Source organism: Lactuca saligna, chromosome 9 (assembly GCF_052625555.1).
Source record: "Lactuca saligna cultivar CGN05327 chromosome 9, ASM5262555v1, whole genome shotgun sequence".
NCBI classification, from domain to species: Eukaryota; Viridiplantae; Streptophyta; class Magnoliopsida; order Asterales; family Asteraceae; genus Lactuca; species Lactuca saligna.
In genome coordinates this window covers 162,757,598-162,781,114 of record NC_136425.1, presented here as the reverse complement: position 1 = coordinate 162,781,114, position 23,517 = coordinate 162,757,598, and the positions used below count along the sequence as shown (strand labels likewise).

The 23,517-nt window shown below is 29.5% G+C and overlaps 1 protein-coding gene across 4 annotated transcripts; it reads right to left on the bottom strand.

Moving 5' to 3' along the window:
- Positions 1-248: 248 nt before the first annotated feature.
- Positions 249-23,247, bottom strand: TPS1 (trehalose-6-phosphate synthase). 4 transcript variants are annotated; one of them, XM_078976133.1, is made up of 18 exons: positions 22,917-23,247; positions 6,980-7,364; positions 6,785-6,882; positions 6,075-6,463; positions 5,684-5,798; positions 5,466-5,567; positions 5,224-5,374; positions 5,072-5,160; positions 4,525-4,573; positions 4,325-4,425; positions 4,025-4,212; positions 3,262-3,379; positions 2,962-3,141; positions 2,747-2,869; positions 2,086-2,173; positions 1,854-1,984; positions 1,099-1,197; positions 249-972 (listed from the first exon to the last, which is right to left on the bottom strand). In XM_078976133.1, exons 2-18 carry the CDS (start codon positions 7,314-7,316, stop codon positions 580-582), a joined length of 2,751 nt encoding a protein of 916 aa, XP_078832259.1. In that variant the 5' UTR covers positions 7,317-7,364; positions 22,917-23,247; the 3' UTR covers positions 249-579. The 4 variants fall into 4 exon arrangements, 3 of the variants coding, with proteins under 3 accessions (XP_078832259.1, XP_078832258.1, XP_078832260.1); XM_078976132.1 differs by lacking the exon at positions 22,917-23,247 and adding an exon at positions 13,443-13,599; XM_078976134.1 differs by lacking the exon at positions 22,917-23,247 and adding an exon at positions 7,779-7,942.
- Between the last annotated feature and the right edge of the window lie 270 nt (positions 23,248-23,517).

Sequence of the window (23,517 nt, the reverse complement as noted above, 5' to 3'; positions counted from 1 at the left end):
GATTTCTTTTTGCTATATGTATATATGCATATAGTGTTGTCCACATATGCACATCATAAAAAATAACATTTTTTTTTTCAAAATCAACAAATATTTATGTCACATTGTTCAAATGCATTAATATTTGAACTCAATATTTGAATAAAAAAGATACAATATCCTCCTACTCACCAGATCATGACAAATAGTATCAAAATAAAAGGATGCGAAAAAAAAAAGAAAAAAAAAAAGTGCATTACACATGTCAATCATAGAAGGAAATTATACTTTCCTTTCAAATAATAAACCCCCTTTATTAGCATAGTTTGTTACATTTGCAAAAAAAAAAAAATCAAAAATATGAATCGAACAACCAAAGTACAAGAGCTTTTATTTTAAGGTGGAGTGAGCTACTTGTGTGCATTGACCCAAATGCATCTAATTCACGTCTAACATATGCTCATGACACAAAGTTGTTGACACTAATGGGTTTCTTCTTCTTCTTTTTTTTTTTTTTTTTTTTTCAATAGAGAGAGAGAGAGAGAGAACTAACTCTATAACAATAAGATACCAAAACTAAACTCCTATAAATAATAATATTCAAGTAGCTTGAGCAAGGTCCTTAAGAAACGACACCACATCATCCGATGTTGGAAGCAAATACCGAGCATTTGTATGTGTCCTTCCCACGGAACACGAGAAATAATTATCCGCTTTTAGATCAAGAACATTCCACGATACCTTGTCCGGCGTTGCGGACGATCGTTTCCCACCATTCTCTAACACATGATGATTTCTATTATTATTATTATTGTTATTATTATTCATCCGCTTATTATCCGGAGCTCGTTGGTGTTGGTGACTCTGTTTTTGAGAAGATTTTGATGACCCGCTTTTTCCCTGAGGCTTTGTAGCATCACTTTGCTTCGGTCGAGGAATACCGATGCTATTAGAGGGTAACTCTGGCTCAAAAAAGGTGTATATATCTTCATCCTACAAAGATACAAAAAAAATTACAATGTGTTTGCTTTTTCATTTCTTCTTATGATAACATTATACTTTGTAAAGTGGAATGTTGCAATTGGGTAGATTTTTTTAAAGAATTGGGTATATATATACCTTTCCAAGAAAATGGCCAATGCATAGGACATAATCAATTGGGGATGAAATGGATTTGCTATGAACAATCTCCCCTAATATACGAACAATCGTGATACCCTGTAAAAGAAGATTGATCAAATGGGTTAGAATAATATCGAATTATATAAAGGGATAAATATAGGAAATGGCAACGTACATTTATTTATTTGTTCTGTATTTTGAAAAGGCAACTTAATCATAGCATTATACTTTACTTTCATTTCTTTCTATTACAACATTATAGTTAAGTGTTTTTTTTTTTATTATTATAACAATGTATTTTGAAAAACCTAATTTATTATAGCATAGTACTTTACTTTCATTTATTTGTTTATTATACCATCTTATGTTCATTTCTTTCTATTACAATTTACAACATTATTCATTAATTTTTTTTTTTTTTTTTTTTTTGTAATTAAAACAACGTACTTTGAAAAATCTACCAAATTATAGCATTGTACTTTACTATCATTTTTTGTTTAAAACATCTTACTTTCATTTCTTTTGACAACATCATTACACATTCAATATTTTTTTCTTATTACAACAATATATACATTCAACTTTTTTCTCATTATAACAATGTAACTCAAACAATCCACCAAATTATAGCATTCTACTTCCCCTTTTATATTATAACATTGTACTTTGAAAAATCTACTCAATAATTTTATATTATGTGCATTTGCTATTGTAATCACACAATCACCAAAAAAAAAAGTCAAAAAGTCAACCTTAGTTACGCCGGCTGCTCGGACCTCTACAGAGCGGCTACCTTGTACAACATCCACGGAAGCATTAGATATGGGGCCCGTCCACAAATGTTGGAGCATGTCACGCGCTTGAAGCCTCCCAAATTCAACATCTGCATTTCCCATTGCCATGACAACGAGCAAAACAAAAGAAAACACAATACTAATGAAGGCTTATCTAAAAACTTGGATAAGGGCATTTTCGTAAAAATACCTGCGTATTTGTAATTCCATACCAGTGACGTCTCACGAAGCTCGAAATGTGATCGGGGTGTTCGTTCCGTAAAATACTCAAACACATGCTGCCATAAAAGATTACACAGTAATGTCAGGACAGGACAGGACAAGACAAGACAGGATATTTTTGTACTGTGTTTGGTATATATTGAAATGGGACCATGACTCATAAAAAGACGGGAATGCCCTTATCATACAAAAATAACCCTAATGTAGCAAAAGGAGATGCTAGGAAGGAAAATGTTAAAAGAGTAAATTACACGAATGGTCCCTAACTTATTTTTTAACTCGGAAGGTCCTTACTGTTTGTTTTTGTTACGCGCTTGGTCCCTATAATTTGTTTTTGTCACACGTTTGACCCCTATCTTACCTAAAAAGACTATTATTTAAATAAGGAAAAATGGTGAGGTATGTAAGGTAAGATAAGGGGGTGGGATTGGGGTGTGTTTATTTAAATAAATCAAAAAATCAAGGGCAAAATAGTCTTTTTAGATAAGACAGGGACCAAGCGCGTAACAAAAACAAACAGCAGGGACCTTTTGAATTAAAAAAAACAGGTTAGGGACCAAACGCGCAAATTACCCTAAACCATAGGGACTATTCATGTAATTTACTCATGTTAAAAAGACGAAAATAACCTTGACACTGTCGACCCATTCCATATTTGAATGTTCAGGCATTGTTGTCATCCAGCTTCCTCTAGTAGACCGCAGAAACATTCCGTTTTCAGCAGCCAACCACATGTTGAACTCACCAAAGTTCTGAAAAATTAAGAAAAAAAAAAAAAACCTTAGAGTTGTCAAAAATAACATGTTCAAAAACATAAAAATGAATTCGGTTTTTATTATATTACTTCGTCCAATACGGTTCGATCGCTTCCACTCAAGACAACAACCGTTGTATTTTGATCATTGCAAAGTTTTATTAGCGATTCTTTTAATTCAGGATGCAATTTTAGATCCATTTCTCTGATCTGATCACCTCCACGCCTATCAGGAGTATCCACTGGTTCGGTTAATGTAGCACTGAATCCCTGTGGATTTTCATATAAATTATAGTGGAACATGAGAAAAATTGTTATGAGATAATTCAAGTGTTTGGATTTTTTTTTTTTTTTTTTTTTTTAAAAAAAAAAGATTTGGAGGCAATATACCAGTATGACCAAACGGTTACTTGATTGTAAATAGCACTCGATCGCCTCTTCAACTGGAAGTAGTGGTGGAACTTGTCTTATTCTTTGTTGTGCTTCAACTACAGTATCATTCAGTTCACTACAATAACAAATTAAACCTTAAACTCTGCTAATAAGCAAACATGTTACTTTAAGCTCTTTTTTGTTATACACGACAGGAACAGAACAGAACATGAGAATCTTCTGACATGCATTTGACATGCATTGGACTCTGGGCCCAGGACTATTGTGAATGAGACAAAAATTGCAACTTTTTGTCCTACCCAAAAAGGCGAAACAAAATGGGACAGGGATGCACTCTTGATCTCTCGTTTGTGCAAAAGACGTAAACGCCCTCCTCATCCTAATCATCAAAAATAGCCCTAGAAAGCTTGTCTGGTTTACCCCAGTCCAATCACATGTAACAAATGCAGCCTTTGTTACATTGGATAGAGCTTGGATAGAACAAGACTAGACTTGTACAACTATTTTCAATGATGAGAATGAGGAGGGCATTTACGTCTTTTGCACAAACGAGAGATCGAGAGTGCATCCCTGTCCCATTTTGTTTTGCCTTTTTGGGTAGGACAAAAAGCTGTAATTTTTGTCTCATTCACAATACTCCTAAGCCCAGAGTCCAATGCATGTCAGATGTTCTGTTCTGTTCCTGTCGTGTAGAACAAAACAAAACAAAACGGGGCCCACAGATGGGGAAAGAGAAGGGCATTTAATTTAAGTAAAATACCTAACAAAAGTTTCAGCCCATTCTTGAGCTGTATGAGTTGTGACATGTAAAAAATTATGGCGATGACGTTTCTCTCTTTCTTCAGGTGTCATATTCAAAGCTTGGCCAATTGAAGCTGCAACTTCAGTTATGTTCCAAGGGTTAACAAGAATTGCCCCAGCACCAAGGGATTGTGCAGCACCTGCAAACTATATATGTACACCAAAAGAAATTTTATATAAAATCTTTGATAACAAATATTAATTAAATAAAATCCATTCTAGAAAACATTTATGATAACAATAGGCAATAGTTAGTTACCTCACTTAAAATCAGCACCCCTCTTTTAGCATCTTGGCATGCAACAAACTCATAACTAACAAGATTCATTCCATCCCTCAATGATGTGACAATTGCTATATCTGGCAATGTAAAAAAATTTAAAAAAAAAATAAAAAAATAAAAATACATTATAAAGTAAGTTCATGTAATCATTAATTTGAATGGATCAGTATCAGTACCAGTAACAGCATATAGTGCACATAAAGCCTGAAAATCAAGAGACCGATCCTGAAAACATAACATAAAGCTGTTCAAAACATGATAAAAAAAACAAATATTAATAAGAAAAAAGATGAAAACTTTGATGGACATTCTGTCAACTTATTCTCAATTCTATGTGTTTTTATTGGTTAAAAAAATGAACAAAAAAAAAAAAAAAAAAAAAAATCAAGTTGATTAGTCCTAAAAGAAATTTGAAAAGCCAATGAATTAAAATGGAAAATTGTAGAGAATAGCAACATACTAATATGTGCAATGTATTTTGTTTTTTTATACCAATAATAGGATTGTACTTTGTTTGTTACATATTGTTATAATCAGTAAGGAAATGTATTAATCATGTTTGCTTTTATGAGTAAAGAATTGTAAATATGTTGCTACTATGTGTAAAGAAAATGTAAAAAAAAAAAAAAAAAAAAAAAAAAGTAAATTGTCTATATTAGTAAAAAGAGTAAAATATGTTGCTATTTCCTGTAAATTTACCGAATAAAAAAATAAAAAGCTAACCAGATGATGAATAGGAACAGTTGTGAGAGTCCCAAATCTTCCATTTATTCGGCCCACAATTTCATGGACTTGACTTGTGAGTTTCTGATCTGCAAAAAAAATAAAAATTATAAGAAATTAAAAAATGTAAAAAATATATTTTAGAAACATACACTCAGGAACATCTGTTCTTGTTGGAACTGCAATCTGTAATAAAACGACTTTATCGCGCCAATATTGATTTTCTTCTAGAAACTTCTCAAATGCAAGAATCTTTTGAGGAATCCCTTTGATCATATCTAACCTATCAACTCCTAACATAACCTTCCACAAAGAACAAATTTTTATAAGGAATTTAGATTTATTATTCCAAAAAATTTTAAAAGATTTAGTTTTTTAATAGTAGTAACATTACCTTTCTCCCAGAAAATCTCTCTTTTAATTCTTTAATATGTTCTTGTACTTGAGGATTCTCAAGTGCACGAATAAATCGATCTGAATCTATTCCAATTGGAAACTGTAATTCCACCAATTCAATCAGACAAAAAAAAAAAAGAAATAATCATGTCAGATGTAAATCAGGTACACAGTGGGTCCCACAAGTAGATTTTACATAATTAATGTTAAAATTACCGCAGCAACTCTAGTGAGCCTCCCTTGATCCTCTACTCCTTCAGGTGTTCCTTCAAGTCCAAGTATACGAGTACAAGCACTAACAAAGTGTCTTGCATAATCATACGTATGAAAACTATAAACAAAAAAAAAAAAAAAAAAAAAAAAAAAAAAAAAAAGATTCAAGTAAATTAAGATATATTCAACATGTGAAAAAAGTTTCTTTTAAATCAATATAAAGAAATATAAAGCAAGATTCTTGGTACAATGACAAGACATATCTGTCATTCTTCCAACAACCCCTGAGCTGGCTCACACTGTAGCAAAATCAGATACACAGTGGCCTGCTAGATGACTGACATGACAAAACTACAAAAGTATAGAATTATAAGGAGCAAAATTACGAAATTACCCAACCAAATCGGCGGCAAGGACCGCGCGTAGAAGCTCAGAGCGAGAAGGCAATGTCCTATGAATTTCAGAAGATGGGAATGGAGTATGAAGAAACCAACCGACTTTCATGTTGCTATTGTGATCTTTAAGGCATTTTGGAAGAAACATAAGATGATAATCATGGCACCAAACAACATCACCTTCTTCATAATGCTCGTTTACAACGTCTGCAAACATTTGATTTGCTTTTTTGTATGCTGCAAATTGGGATTGAAAACTTCTTGTTGTGGCTAATCGATCTTCTTGTGGAAGACCAAGGTAATGGAAAAGTGGCCATAATATGTTGTTGCAATAACCGTTGTAATATTGATGCACTACTTCTTCATCAAGAAACACCGGTATGCATCTCTACATCATAAATAATTTGTCATAAGTAATACTCAAATGATAATAATAACAATACCCTTTATTTTAACTTTTTAATCTCATATGACCAAAGAGTGTCAACCAAGTTTCTTAAGGCTAGAATTGGACCAACAAAGGGTATTTCCAAATTCCAATGATGAAGATCAGAAGGCCATTTACGTCTTTTGCACATAAGAGTGACTAAGAACAAGTCTATATCCTAAACCTAGTCCAATGTAGTATCATATCACACATGTCATACAAATGCATGCCAAAAACAGTATCATCGTCATGTCATGTACTGTGTAACAAACAGAAAACTACCTTTTCAGCTAATGCTTTGGTCAAAGCTCTTTGACCAGGTTCATCAGGGACATTGACACCTGCCCATCCAATCCATTTCGCCTCAACCTCCTTAACCCCTTCAATTCAACCAAAACAAAAAACAGATTAAAAAGTTTCATTCTTTTGATCTTTTCACACAATTCCATTAAAAAAAAAAAAAAGATTTAAACTTACCAAGAAGAGCACTAACAAGGCCACCAGCACTAACCTCTAAAGACCAACTCTCCTCCCCCCTTCTAACGGCGGAAACCGGCAGTCTATTAGCAACCACCAACAACCGCTGTGTAAACAACCCTCCATCGGGCTTTTCCCACCCTTCACGTGCAGCTGAAGAAGCACCTTCTAGATACTGTTCAACTAAATTCTCACCATACTCGATTCCAATTCCATCATTGTTAGCTTCATTGCTATAAGAAGCTTTACTATTCTTTCGTAATTCTCTTTCTCTCAAAAGCCTCTCTATACGACTTGTTGGAATAGATGAGTTTCCGTTGTACTTATTCCCAGGCATAACCTTAACGCCACTCGAAAATGTCCCCTTCTTCTTCTTCTTCTTCTTCTACATTACAAGTGTAACGAACAGTTAAATCGCCGATCGTAATAATTGTAATGGATTGATTCATTATCGTTAGTAAACAGAATGAAAACAAGATGACCCAAAAAAAGGGGGATTATAACACAAAAGAAAGAGATAATACGGAGAACGAATGGGATCCACATATAAATTATGGGGTCTACCACTTGTGTCGTATTGTTTTACTCCAAGATTTCAAAACCCCACGTTTTAATTCATCCTAATTTACCATAGACTCGAATTAGTTTCAAGGTTATTTTGACAAAAAAATAAGGCATTGCATGTCAAGTTTGTTGTATCGAAACTGGGTAAAAATCGTAAAAGAGTGAGCTTTTCGAGAAATTAAACAAAACCCAGTTGATATGGATTCAAGAAACAAGAAATCAAACACCGACTCACCAAGATCGAATGATTTTCTTGGAGTGAATCAGCCGTCGGATCGGCGGAGATTTTGAATCCCCGCCGTTGAATTGAGGGTTTAAGAGAGAGAGAAAGATAGAGAGGAGGCGCTTGGGTTGCAGAATATAGACATAGTGGGAGAAAGAAGAGGGAACAGATGGAAACTCGTGTAAGCTTTACAAGGTCTATGTCTCACAGCCATGCAAGTAAAAAAACATCGATGATTGGTGATGATCGGGATTGTATTTATTAATTCATTATTATTATTATATTAATTTAAATCGAAAATTGATTTTGTTTAAATAATAAGGGGTTTGTATAAGTTGAGTCTAATATCCTTGATATTATAATTTGAATTGGTTTTTTGATATGGTTTTTTATTGAGTTTGAAAAAGATTATGTTATGGTTTGATTTGATCAAAATTGACTCAATTAGATCTTATTCAATAACTAACAAACAATTTTTGAAATCTAGTAATATGAAAGAAAATAGAAGAAAGTTAAAGTTGAAATGAGAATTTTCAAGAAGAAGGACAAAGGTGAAATGAGAATTTTCAAGTGTAAAAAGTAAGGCATTTATCATATTATTTTACCTAAATTTTGGTTTGTTTTTCCTATAATCCCTTTCAATACCTTTTTTTGTTGTTTTTCACATGAAAGTCTAGAAATACTTTTCAAAAAGGTGCATGATTAGGTTCCAGTAGGCAGGGAAAGGTAATCAAGTTATGTTACGTTTTTCTATTTTTTGAATAATTAAAAAAGTAAAGATTTAGGTTGCTTTTAATGAGGCATGTTGCAATCAACATTATGATAAAATAGACATTCCAAGGAAAAAAACCAAAAAAGAATACTTCTTTATAAATAAAATTAAGCTTTTGGCATTTACTTTTAACCATATGAAAGTTTTGATTTTTGTATGAAATGATGGTAATTCGAAAGAATTTTGTATTTTTTTTCTAACAATTGTAATTTGAATTTACTTATCAAATGATATTTTGAATCCTATAATTTTTTATACCAAAACAAAATTAATGAAATAAATGGTCAGATAATTGCTTGAGATGAAGAGGAAAAAATTGGCTACCATCGTGATAAGCATACTACATTACAAAGTAACAAACGATGTTCACAAACAATGATGAAAATATTAGTCCAAATTCCGGAATACATATTATTTTAGCTTTATCTCCTTCAAAAGAAGATAAATTAAATATTTTTCTACGTTTATTCCTATCAATTCTGGATATTTAAATGATTACATGTGTCATATTAGTATCTTAAAATATCATTAAATAAGAATTAAATGTTACAAGGTCATCATTTAATTGGATATGATGATATGTAGGAACAAAAAGTACGAAGATATTTAATTTCTCCCACAAGAATTACAAGTACAAGACAAATGTTTTAAAAACTTGAATGTGATTTGGAATTGTTCTTCTTGATATTTATAAAAATACGCTTTTGATAAATAATTTTAAATTATTATATATACAATAACTAAAAACTATAAATTTATTTGGGAATGTTTTTCTTTTCTTTTTCACTTTATACGAATAATAAAATGAATTTACACACATAGGAAGTACACTTTGTAATATCTTTTGGATTAGGACAACCAAATCTTTTTCGCTCTTTTTTTGATCCTTTTGTTCATAACTTTTTTGAACCCTTTTTATTTGTTGGTCTCTTTTGACGCAAGTAAATATATTTTGCAAAAATGTATATTTTCAAGAAGTTTAAAAACATCATCCTCCTATTTTGAAAAAATAAGGAAAATATTTAAAATAATCGATAATTTATTTGTTGTTTTGGTTATTAAATTTTGAGAGAATTTCATATATGTTTTTTTTAAACATCAAAATATCATATTTACCCAACTTAATTTTTAAATATCATATTTAGCCTTCATAAAATTTTTAAATATCATATTTACCCTTTATAAAATTTCAAAATATCATATATGTCATTTTTAAACATTAAAATATCATATATGCCCTTTTTAAATATCATATATATATATATACTTTTTAAACATCAAAATATCAATGGTATTATCTAAAATATCATTCATCTATAACATGATAATAATTAACAACTAAAACTAAACAATCAAAATATACATTTCATATAGAGGGTTGAAGATGAATCTTTTTATTTATCAACATGACGATATTCAAACAATTTAAAAGTTCACATTTCATTATCATAGATGTAAGGATAATATGTTAAAATTTTTAATTATTATAATAATTCTAATATATAAAGAATGATTATAAAATATTAAAAACATTATTAAAAAAGATTTGGGCAAATATAATATTTTGAATGTTTATGAAGGGTAAATATAATATTAAGAAATTAAGCTGGACAAATATGACATTTTGAAGTTAAAGAGAGGTATATATGAAATTCTTCTTACAATTTTTTATTGTGTCTAATTAATCATCAAGCTTCTTTTTAAATTTTATCATACCATCAATTTCATTTTTTTGTAATTCAACGATATTAGATGTTGTTTTTCTTATTTGAGGTTAAAATTCAAGTCTAATTAGACACATATATAAAATTAAGAATAAATTAGATTGTCATTCCATAAAAAATGAAAGTATATATTCTTTAATATCACCAACTTTGAACAGTATCGATGCCCCGTTAATATGAAACTTATACAAATAGGTATAAATCCTTATTTTCTCATAAGTGTCTATCGTTAATTTTGATACCCATAATACCGAAGTTTATTAAATGATTTTAAAAGGTAACGAAGTTTCAAAAATGTACAAAAAAAAAACAATTGTTTCTTTTTTGTACACAAAATACCATTTTATCGGCTATTGTAGGTTACCCGGTTTCCAAATGTTCAAAAAATATCATTGTTGTTTTTTTAGTACAAAAAATACCATTAATATTACTATTTGTACACAGAATATCAACGAAATACACATGTGTTCAACTAAAACATTATGGTAACCAGGTACTTCACGTAAATAAGAAAATAACTTAAAGTGTAACGAAGTTTCCAAAATGTTTAAAAAATACCACACTATTTGTTAATTGTGTTGTTGTCGGATTATTTAGAACACAATCACCAGAGATCATGATATATCAGTTCACAACAATTGCGCAAATCTTTTTCATTCTTTCACTCGGTTGTTCTTATGGTAACAATAGAAGTAAGTGGGTAATAACATTAGTTAAACATTCTTTCTTCCTGATCACATTATATGCCTCAAACCTAAAACATATATACATTATATAGATGCACATATTATACATCAATGTTAGCCGTTCATTAGTGTTGCGACACAAGAGAGACACAAAGGAGAAATGAGTGTGATGTTATGTCATGAGAATTCCTAAATATAGATTTAGATACAAACTGATTAAGTGATGGAATGAAAGATAATAAACAACCTGTGTGAACTGGTACGACGGTGACTAATCTCCGATGATTATGTTCTATATAATCCAGAAACAACGAAGTTAACAAAATGTGCTCTGAAAAAATAACAATGGTTTTTTTTTTAACATTTTGGAAATTTCAATGGTATTTTTTATACTAAAAAAATAATGGTATTTTTTGAACATTTTTGAAATTTTGTTACCTTTTTATGACATTTTTTCCGTTACCTGCAGTAACAGATTACCCACAAGGTTTTATTTGAACACATGTGTACTTTATTGGTATTTTGTGTATAAAAAATACACTTTAATGGTATTTTGAGTACTAAAAATAAAAACAATGATATTTTTTATATATTTTTGAAACTTCATTACCTTTTTAAGTCATTTTCCCAAAAACATACTAAAAGTTATGAGTATGTTGTATACATATGTGTATACACGTGTTTGTTAGATTTTTTTTGAAACTTATGTTAGCTTCAAACTTGTAAAAGTTTTTTTTAATGATAAAGACGTAATCTTTTTTATAGCCCGTTGTTTTGTTGAAATGAAAAATAACATTAAAAAAAAGGGAAAAAGACGTAACAGCCTATTATGTATTTCGATTTTACCATTTCAATCCCTAAAGTTTTATTCTTGTCTTTTAAAGGAACAAAGTTGATGTCGACTTGTTTTTTATGTCACTACGACCTAATATATCAGGTTACATGCATTTAAAGTTGATGTGAAGGATTGGTTGACTTAAATACACATGATTGTGAACAATGTAAACACCACCTGCTTCTAATCAAGTCGATTTCCAAAACCAAGGTTAGTTCCATAAAAGTTAACGGTGTTAGTGCGGAAACCATTGTCACGCGACACGAGGTTCTTTCCTATAGCGTTACTAAAAGGCCAAAACGTCTACCTTTAAATCTTCCCGATGCAAACGTCTTATCCATCAATTCCATTAATTTTACTCCCGAAAACAGAAATGGACATCCAGCAATCAATCACCAACCAAACCCATTTCTCAATCACACTCGCAAACCACCTCCTCTCCAAGAAATCCCCAATATCCAACACTATATTTTCTCCCGTTTCCATCCATGTCGTCCTCAACCTAGTCGTTGCCGGCAAGGTTGTAGAACTCGCTACTCAGTACTTGATCAGCCGACTGAGGAATAGCGAGTACTCGAGGAGTACTCGGATTCGGTAATCCATGTAGAAATATTTTTTTGGAAAATTATATATGTCAAAATCATAATTTGATTGAAATATATAACCAAAATTAGATACATGTGAATACATAAAAACTGAAATACACATAATTGTCTCACTACGTGGATAATTACTGAAAATTTAAGATATATATATATATATATATATATATATATATATATATATATATATATATATATATATATATAATCACATGTTTGTGTTAAATAATAAATCATTAAGTGCATTATACATATTAATCTTGAAACTCTTGATTTTTTTCTCTTTTTATAACAATTTTGACCCTTTTGACTAAATCTGAGTTTTTTGGCCGAGTTGACAATACTCGCCTCGGTGGAGTGCCGATTCCGAGTAGGCCGAGTTTTACAACACTGACTGCCGGTTCTAATGGCCAAACACTCTATCAGTTGCTATCTTTTCTCAAAACAAAATCCATCGACGACCTCAACTTTCTTTCTTCACAGCTTGTGTCCTTGGTCTTCGTCGATGGTAGCCAAAGTAGCGTCCCTCGTTTATATTTCGCAAACGGCTTTGGGTTGAGCAAACCCTTTCTCTTAAGCCTTCTTTCAAACAAGTGGTGGACGATGGCATAATGGTGGGTGGGGGAGGAAGAGAAGGTGAGAAATGGATGGGTTTCCTGTTTTTCTTTGGAGAGAGAGAGAGAGAGAGAGAGAGAGAGAGACTTTAGGTTTGACTCTGTAAAATCAAGAATCACACTTGTGTGGAAAAGGGATAACCGGGTCATCCCTTTATTTTTATCAAAAGTGACCAAATCAACTTGACAAAAAACAGTTTTTTTCCTCAAAAGGTACGTAAAAAACTTTAAGGACCGAAACGGTAAAATCGAAATATATTGTAGGGTTGTTGCGTTATTATTATTATTTTTTGTTATTTAAATCGTTAAAGTTTTAATTGTATCTAACTAACCAAAAAACATTTGTTTTGCTTTATTATTCCTTGTCTACTTGGATATAAACTAATGATGTGGACTCCACGTAGAAAAGGAAAGCATTATACCCATAAGGTTGGAAGGATTACCTCACCTACATACTGCAATAGGGGTGAGGTGGTGCTTTCATCACGGTGATGAACACTAACAATATCAGTGTGGTGAAGGTGAGGGGAAACATCGTGCAATGAACGGTTCTCTCTCTCTTTCTCTCTCATCGGTTCCTTCTTTGAATATATATATATATATATATATATATATATATATATATATATATATATATATATATATATATATATATATATATATATATATAGTAAACGAATTCTCGCGCGTTGCGCGCTGCATGTTAAAAATATATTGTTAAAATATTGAAAAATATATGTTTATAATGGTTATGTTATTGACATTAACTTTTAATTAAATTGAGAATACAATTTAGTTTTGCATTTATCACTTTTAACTATTTACAATTTTTTTTTAAAGTGAACTTGAAATTTATATTTTAGTTAACATTGTAATGTTATATTTAAATTAACAATTTAAGTATTTTGTCCAAACTATACAAAAGTTGTAGCTTTAAACTAATAATGGTTTACATACAACAACCTATTAAATATAATAAATTAAGTATAATAGGTTAAAAGTTAAAGACATAATTTTATAAGTAAAAGTAAAGATATTATTTAAAATTGAAATTTAGTTTATTTGTGATTTTATTTTAGGTTTGATATTTATTTAACTTTATTAACCAACTTATAATCCTTATTAGAAAGACAATATATTAAAAATAATCATTTTTAACTATTTACAAAATATTATTTGGGTTGTTTAAGTTAAATTAAAATTTATATATAAGTTGACCATGTAATGTTATCTTTAAATTCATAATTTAAGTATTTTATATAAATTGTTCTAAAATTGTATTTTTAAAATGATAACAATATATTAAAACTAATAAATTAATTATAATATATTAAAAGTTAAAAAATCATAACTTTATAAGTAGAAATAAATATATTATTTTAATATTAAAATTTAGTTTATATATGATTACACTTTAAGTTTGATATTTATTCAGCCTTATTAACCAATCATAATCATTATTAGAAAGAAATTTAAAAGTCATGAGAGTTTCAAATGAATGTGATGAAAGAAAAAATGATATATATATATATATATATATATATATATATATATATATATATATATATATATATATCAAATAATAAGGAAAATGAATCATCAATATGTTTTTTCTAAATTTTTTTATGAATCAGATTATTTTAGTGATTTATTTGGGTGCAAATAATATCTGTAAGTTGTTCATGGTATATTCCATGACACTCCTTTCATTATTCTTGAAGCACTAACTTGTAATTGTATCATACGATAATTTTTTATACTAAAGCCCTAAAATTTCCTAAATGTCCATGAGTAACTTTAATATCCACAATATCAATGTTAACTCAAAAAATTCAAATTTGTAAAAATCGCTCAAGATAGTCTAAAGGTAATGAGTTTGTATGATGTGTATATATGTGTGGATATGATTCTTAGCTTATTTTTTAATTTTTTTTAGTTTCAAGCTAGTAAAGTTTTATTTATTTTTTATTTTTAATTATGATAAAGATATAATATTCGTATGGTCAAGTGTTCATTTAAATAGAAAATACTGTAATATGACAACCAATAATACTTTATTTTGTCTTTAAGTTACTAAAGTTCCAATTATATCCCACCGATCAACAAATTTTATTTTATTGTATTGTATCATTGACTATGTGGACATAAGTTGATGAAGCTTCCACATAGGCAAAGAACGAGTTATCCATAGTGAAAGACAAAGTTGATTGTATAATAAAACTAAAAAAAATTGTTGGTAAATTAGATACAATTAGAAGTTTAGTTTTTTAAAAAGAAAATTAAGTATTATTGGTGACCATTTTATGATATTTTCCCTAAAATATAATATATACAAAATTCTATGATTGATTCTTGTTGTTTACAAAAAGTCCTGGGCTTAATGCCTATCTTTTTATGTAAATGTCCCAAGATATTTGAATTTCTTGTATGGTTGGTCCCTTACAGAAAATGATTTTTATATATTTTTATTATCTTTTATTTTTTTTCTTAAACTTATTTATAATTTTGTATTAGTATTAATTTATAAATGCCTCATCATAAACCTCACCCTATTACCCCAACTACTATCTTCATTTTCTTGGTCGCCATTTCTTATCGGTGATGACATCTCCACCATGATCCTTTATGTTGGATTCCAATACAATTATAGGAATTCAATGTAAATTATGGTCATACACAATTGGGGAATTCAATTTAAATTATGGTCATTTGTGTATGTTTAGATTCCAACACTAAAAATGATATCAAAATCAAAAACAAAAGAACAAAAATTATGGATACTATTCACACCTATAAAAGTTAGGGAAAATGTGTAAACCTACAAAAACTTGGATTCGGCCTTCCAGATTTCCAAACCATTGCAAAGCCACATAAAATGTAAAATCTAGAGAAACTTATGGATTTAAATGGGTTGCACGTCTCGAATGATAGAATATTTTTGAAATTAAAAAGATCAAGGGTTAAAATAGGTAGATGGTAGGCAACAATCCCATCACCAATAACCAAAATCATCATATGAAAACATGTGAAATTTTGTGTATATTACAATATATAACCCAACATTAAGCCTATCCAGATAAAAAAAAAAAGATAAAGACTAGATGTATGGCTTTTGTAAACTATAGGGACTAATCATGAAATTTTATCTATAATATATAATCTAGCACATAGTTTAATAAGAATCTTTGATCATTTCCAAAATAATTTTTAAATAATAGGAGAAATTACGAATCATAATTTTTTAAATAATAAGAGAAATATGAAGCACAACGAACTTCATTTATCGATACTTTGTAATGACTCTAAGGGCATTCACAATAAGACTATATGATGTGGGCAACATGAAAGGCTATTATGGGTGAGGTGGTAGTGAGGTGACACCTCTTAACCCCATTTTTCATAGAAAGGGGTGTTATGATAAGAGATGTATGCGTGACAACACATTGTAACAATATCTTTCTCTCCTCTTATTGGATGTTCTCTCTCTCTCTCTCTCTCTCTCTCTCTCTCTCTCTCTCTCTCTCTCTCTCTCTCTCTCTCTCTCTCTCTCTCTCTCTCGTAACACCATGTTATAACATGGAAACACCACCCTCACTTCATATTATAACATATTTTAAGGTGATATGGCAAAGTTTTGGTGTTATAACATTCACCCTCTCATTGCTCGTACCTTGTAGCCTAAGGGTTAAATGAAATGGATTAAATAGAGTGCAAAATAGGAAAAGAGAATGTATATTTTCAATTCAATTCTTAAAAACTCATAAATTTGTATTGAAATTTCTATTCAACCCTTCAATAAGATTAAACTTAAGGGTGACAATCCTAACCCGAATCCGCCAACCCAACCCGAACTCAACCCAATAAATAACAGGTTGGGTTGAGATTCTGAATCCAATTAATTACATGGGTCAACCTATCTAACCCATTTAATTAAATGAGTTGGGTTTGGATTGAAATTCCTAACTCCTTTGCAACCCGTCAACCCGTTTAAAAATTTTAAATACTTTTTAATTTATATTTATTTATTTTTATTATTTAACTGTTCGTTATATTTTGATGATTTTCTATTTATCAAAAACCACGGGTCATAAACCGCTACTGAAATTCGAGTTGGTAAAAATGGTAGTCGAGTTGCATAGAATTTAGAAATTAAACATTTATAATGTTTTTATGGTGTAAACACTTATTTGTCTTTGTGTTATGAGCCCATAAAGTTATTTGTTTATAATTTTCAAACTTGAACAATAATTATAGCTTTTAAATTGCAGGTAATTTTATTTGATGAATTACTTGATTTTTAGGAGGTTTTATTGTGAAAATTTTAACGGTATGTCAACTCGATTTCAACAAATTTACTAAAAAAGTTAGGCGGGATTGATAATTATCAATTCCTTTACTTAAATAGGTTGGATTGAATAGAGATTTTTAACTCATTTAGTTAACTAGATCAATCCATTTATGACTCAACCAACCCATTGTCACCCCTAATTAAACTCATACTCTCTCTTTCTCTCTTTTCTATATTATATTCAAGTTTAATCTATTAAACTCTCATTGTTAATGTCTAAATAACTATACAAATTTGTAAAAGGAGCCTCCTCAAAAAAATGAAAACTACTATATTATGTATAAGACAATCTATAACGATGGTGAAAAGCAACAAATTATAAGAATATATGATTTCCTTTCTTTGATTTTCATCTAAAAACATGAACAAAACAATAAGTTTTTTTCTCTGTTTACTTTCACTCCAAAAGTGAAGAACAATGTGTTACCAACCACGTGGTCTTTTCGCATGTAAACAAAAATTCACATGTGTCATCAATTTTTATTATATTATTTTAACAGACACTAGCACTGAAAACACAAAAACCTCGAAACACGAAAATACATGTCAAAATCATTGATAATACGGACTAATGTTTCTTAATAACATCAATATTTATAAAAGATATAGATTTAGAGAAAAAGCAAAGGTTGTTGATATTCTTCTTTAAAAATAAAGAAGATTTAAAATCACAAAATAAAGAAAAAGAAAGTTATTTATGCGGGTTGTTTTAGATCCTCAAATTTCTAGTGGAAGAGAAAGGATGGGATGTTTTTTTTTGTAAAAAACCTTTTTTTGGTGCTTGAGAGGCCCCTATGGAGGGAATTTGTTTTATTTTTGTTTTTTAGATTTAAAAAGCTTTAAGTTTATGAACACATTTATAAATATTTATTTGGTTATTAAAAATAAGTACGAGTAAATTATTGAGATTGTTTTGGTAGTTGATCAAAATTGATAGTTTTGTCTCTTATTTATTTATTTTGCATTATGATCGTCTCTATAGAGATAATATCACTGATACTCTAATTTTTTTTTTTTAAATTGGTTTAAAACTAGATTTTTCCCGCTCCCGTTCCACTAGGGAAGCATGCGAGGTTTTGTATACTATGTTTTGTTTTGTGGGTACGGTTTGTGGGGAGATGGGGGAAGGGAGGTAGTTTTTACAAAACAATGGCTTTATTCCTACATACAAAATTTTAGGGACAAATCTTGCAAACATGCTAATATACGAAAGTTCAAGGGAAAATGTCGATGTATAAATTTAATACAATAAAAGTGATATTTTACAAAGTAGATGAGTTGAAAGTGATATTCTATAAAGTAGGGGTGGAAAGTGCCAACATACAAAAGTGTACGAATCTAATCTCTCAACAAAAGAAACTTTTATGGTCAAAATCTAAAATAAAAAAAGTTTTATGGCCAAAGTATGAAACCATAAAACTATAGTTTAAGGACTAAATATGTAAAGAAAATAACTTTTGTGGCTAAAGTATGAAATAAAAAATATATGTGGTGAAAGTATGAAAGCATAAAAGTATACTAACTAAATTTGTAAAACAATTTAAAATGTGGACCAAAGTTGTAAATAATAAAATCTTAGAGAGAGAGAGTTAAATGGTGATGTTAAATTGTGAGGATTAAAGTTTTTAAAGTCGTAAATAAAAATAAAGACAAATACTTTACTATTCATAAGAACTTTTTGGTTTAATATTATTATAAAAAATATTATGGTGAAAATTAAAATATGTAAATTTGGTTTAATATTATTGTAAAACTATATATATATATATATATATATATATATATATATATATATATATATATATATATATAGAGAGAGAGAGAGAGAGAGAGAGAGCGCGCTAGATTCAAATGTTTCCAACAACTATTGTGTGTCTAAATGTAACAATGAGAATTCAAGAAATAATAAATAATTAAATAAATCATTAAAGTGTATTTTGGACCTTTTTGAACTTTTAATTAAGGAAATCATTTAATTGAAATCATTTAATTAAGGAAATCATTTAATTGAAATCATTCAATTAAGGAATTAAAGTCAATATATTTGACCTAGTTATGTGTGTGGCCGAACACGTTCATCATCGGCATCAACACCATCACCATCATCGCTGCCCTTTTCACTCAAAAAACCCAGTGCGATCAAGACTCCTCAACAGGTCTGAAACCCAAATCGGTTCCATTAAATCCGATCAAGACTTATCAACAGGTCCGAAACCCAAATCGACAAGACCAGGCCTTTAAGAATATTCAAAACGAAGTCGTTATATATGGAATTCCTGAAGTTAATCTGCCCTAGTTCTCCTTATGTAAAAATATTCAAAACGAAGTCGCTATATATCGATTCAACTTGAAGAGGTCGTGATTCGTCAAAGTATTTTTCGTTTTTGCTGTTATCGATTGAAATCTCAAGGTTAGTATTTATCTCTAGCGTATTCTTTCTTGTATTGTAGTTGTCTGCTAATTTTAAATATTGATTGCTGTTGTACGCAATATTTGGTAATTATGTGCTTTTCGTTGATTAGAGTTCAATAAGTAGCTTATCTAGCTTTTGCTTTTCTAGATTAGAATGCAAGAATGAGTTATTTTTCATTTGTATTTCCAAATTTTTTTAACTTTAAACCTAGTTTCAAATTTTGTGATTTTAGTGATCGTTTTATTTAAACATAATAAAAAAGAATATTGTATTCTCAAGAATTTTGGAGTAACCCTTTCTTTGTCCAACAATCGACAAACTTGGCACCTGCGCATAGACTTCTTCCAACCCAGTTAGTGAGTTAGAGCAAAAAGCCCATTTATGTGAGAATGTGCAAGTCTGGATGCACAACGTACAACTTTGTCTGAACAGTGAGTGCACGATTATTTGGATGAAATTGACAAGTTCACAGATTGGTTCTATAGGAGTAATAGCTATCGTTTGCAGATCTATTTACACTTTTTTGACGTTTCTACCCCTAGCTTTGTCTTGCATCAATGGAGTGTTTTCTTGTTTAGTTTCTCTTGTGTTTCTAGATTTTTTGGCTTGAATTCTACTTCTCTGTTGTATGGTTTATGCTCAGGGATGATTTTTACCGTAGCCAATGTCTAATTTATCATCAAATTAACTGATTATAATTCATGAATTACATTTTTTTTTATTCAACAACCTTAGCTCACTAGATTGACTTTTAAGCAAGATTTTTTTGCTGCTACAATCTATATAATTATCTTTAATCAATTTATTTGTGTTAACTTTTGTTTTTCTTGTTATTTGTAGTTGTAGTTTTCTAGATGGTTGTTCATGTATTTCATCTAATAAGGTTTTAGTGTACAACATCAACATGCCTAGAGATCTGAAGCAAACCTTATGACATGCTTACTATATGATCCATATCTTAAGGTATTAATGATGATTTTATCCATTCATGTTGTTGTTATCATGGATTTTTGTTTTTATGTATTGATTTGTAACTTACAAATAACCATTGAAAAGCACATGCAAAGAAAGTATGGACAATATTCTTTAAGAATCGAATTTTTAGAATATTATTTGATGAAAATGGTTAATTTTTGACATTCTGTTAGAATTTACATGAAAATCCTTAAGCTGAGGATTTTTTTTTTCATACGAGAATGCAAACAAATGTTGATTCTATGAGACTATAAATATTACATAAAACACGTGTTGCTAGTAATTATGACAGAGTACATTTATACATGCTTTTAGAATGTTTATGCATATAGAAGAAAAAACTATAATTTAAGTGTATTTTGTAATTTATTCTGTTAGAATCTATATATATATATATATATATATATATATATATATATATATATATATATATATATATATATATATTCATTTTGTTAGAATGTTTTTTGATAATGTTTGTTAACAACAAGTATATTTGTTTAATTGATAATACTAACGAGTAATGTGTCTTATTCTTTCAGAATTGTATCGAGAAGGAATTCAATATTGATCATACAAGAGAAATATTTGGAATCGAGTTTAACAACAAGTATATATGTGAAGATCAAGTGTATTTGTTCAATAATTGTATTTTCAAGAATGCTATTTTTTAAGAATTTTATTCATATTTGATGATATTCTATTAGAATAAGTATAAATAAATGTATGAATTTGTATTTTATTTCGGATGTTTATTAAAATAAAATTATAGGCCCAACTTGGATGTATATAAATAATAATCTAGAGTTCTTAAATCAACTTAATTATCAAAAATATATGCATTGAAAATATATTCTGCAAGAATAAAATCGAAAATATATTTACTAGTTTATGGTTGGCAGTCTGTCATTCTGACAGAATAAATCGGATTTTTAAACTTGCATTAATTTAAAATATTCAGATTTTTAAAAATAAAACAATTAATTATCCCTAAAAATCCGAAAATTTACTTTTTTAATATAGGTTAATTGACTAAAATACTTTTATGCTGAAATTTGTGTGATTATATGGTACATGTTATGCTATTCTACTATCATAGACCTTCAGATCATGACCTTTAATTCTATAATGGTCCAAATATGTGCATTCTGACACACAATAGTTACTAAAAATAAAATAACCTAACGCTATATATATATATATATATATATATATATATATATATATATATATATATATATATATATATATATATATATAAAGAGTTAGGAGTAGGAACCTTTTATGTTTCATAGTTTAGCCACAAATTTTTTAAGAAGTTGATATTTTTGGTCAATTTTGAAAATAGTTAGCAACATGAACCTTTTATGTTTCATAATTTAGCCACAAAAGTTTTAAGAGGTTGATACTATTGGTCCATTTTGAAAAAGAACGTCTTCGGCGAACTTTTTATGTTTTATAATTTCGCCACAAAAGTTTTAAGAAGTTGACACTTTTGGTCCCTTGTATTTTATATTTGCCACGTTGAGTTTTATTTTAAGAAGTTGACACTTTTGGTCCATTTTGAAAAAAAAAACATCTTTGACGAACTTTTTATGTTTCATAATTTTGCCACAAAAGTTTTAAAAAGTTGACACTTTTGATCCCTTGTATTGAGTTTTATTGTATTATGAACTTGACACTTTTGGTCCATTTTGAAAAAAAAATCTTCGACGAAGCCGGGATCACCTACTTGTTATGGTGAAAATAACAAAGGCAAATATTGAACTTTTGGTTTAATATATATAATGACCTTAAAACATCATTAGGTCAAAGAATAGTAATTTAAAACATCTTAAAGGTAGCTGGTTACCCCATTTCACCATAGCCTCCTTGTGAATTCACAGAAAAGTCGCAAAATGAATAACTAGGCACAAACTTATACACATAAATGGATACTCATATTTCCTTTTATTCAAAATGAAGTTTCTAAATAAAACATAAAATCGATAACTGTATCTAATTCTATAAACATTTCATCTAAATCTCATAGGCAGTAGTAGACAACACATGAATCTAAACCTCACGCATTTAAGAAATGTTTATTTATTTCATTCGTAATTTTATGCCAAATCAACACAATTACAACCAAACATCAACAACACATACAAGTAACTCAAAGCACATATACAAAAGGCTAACCTTTTAGTTGATACAATCTTCAAATATGAAATCTCCTTGTTGTTATGGTTCCAAAACGAATCGGTAGTGAATGATGGAGAAATCAAGGGTTTTGTAGGAGAAGAAGGTGTGTGATTGAATGCAGGAAAGCATAGTTTAGGGATCATGAAAGCAAAATTCGACAGAGGTGTAGGAAGTAGGGTCGCCTCTAGTTTGAATTCCATTTGTTCTTGATCCAGAAATTTCTGGTGGAAGAGAAAGGATGGGATCACCTTTTTGTGAAAAACTTTATTTTTGGTGCTTGTGATGCCTCTATCATATGGAGGGAATTTGTTCTTCAACCTTTTGTTTTTCTAGCCTCAATAATATTTTAGTACCTTTTGAGTACTCATGATATTCCTTTTTCCTGACTACTTTCAAAAGGTCAATGCACGATATGCTGACTTTTGTTTTTTTATTCAATTATGAAAGGAAAATAAATTGAATGGTTGCATGTTGTGACACCTACGTACTTACGTAGTGCGCACCATTGCCGCTTGTTTCCATATTTAATTGAAAACGACTTCCTAAGGATCTTTTGAATTGACATCACATTTTGCTTCATTGATGGTTCCTACTTAGT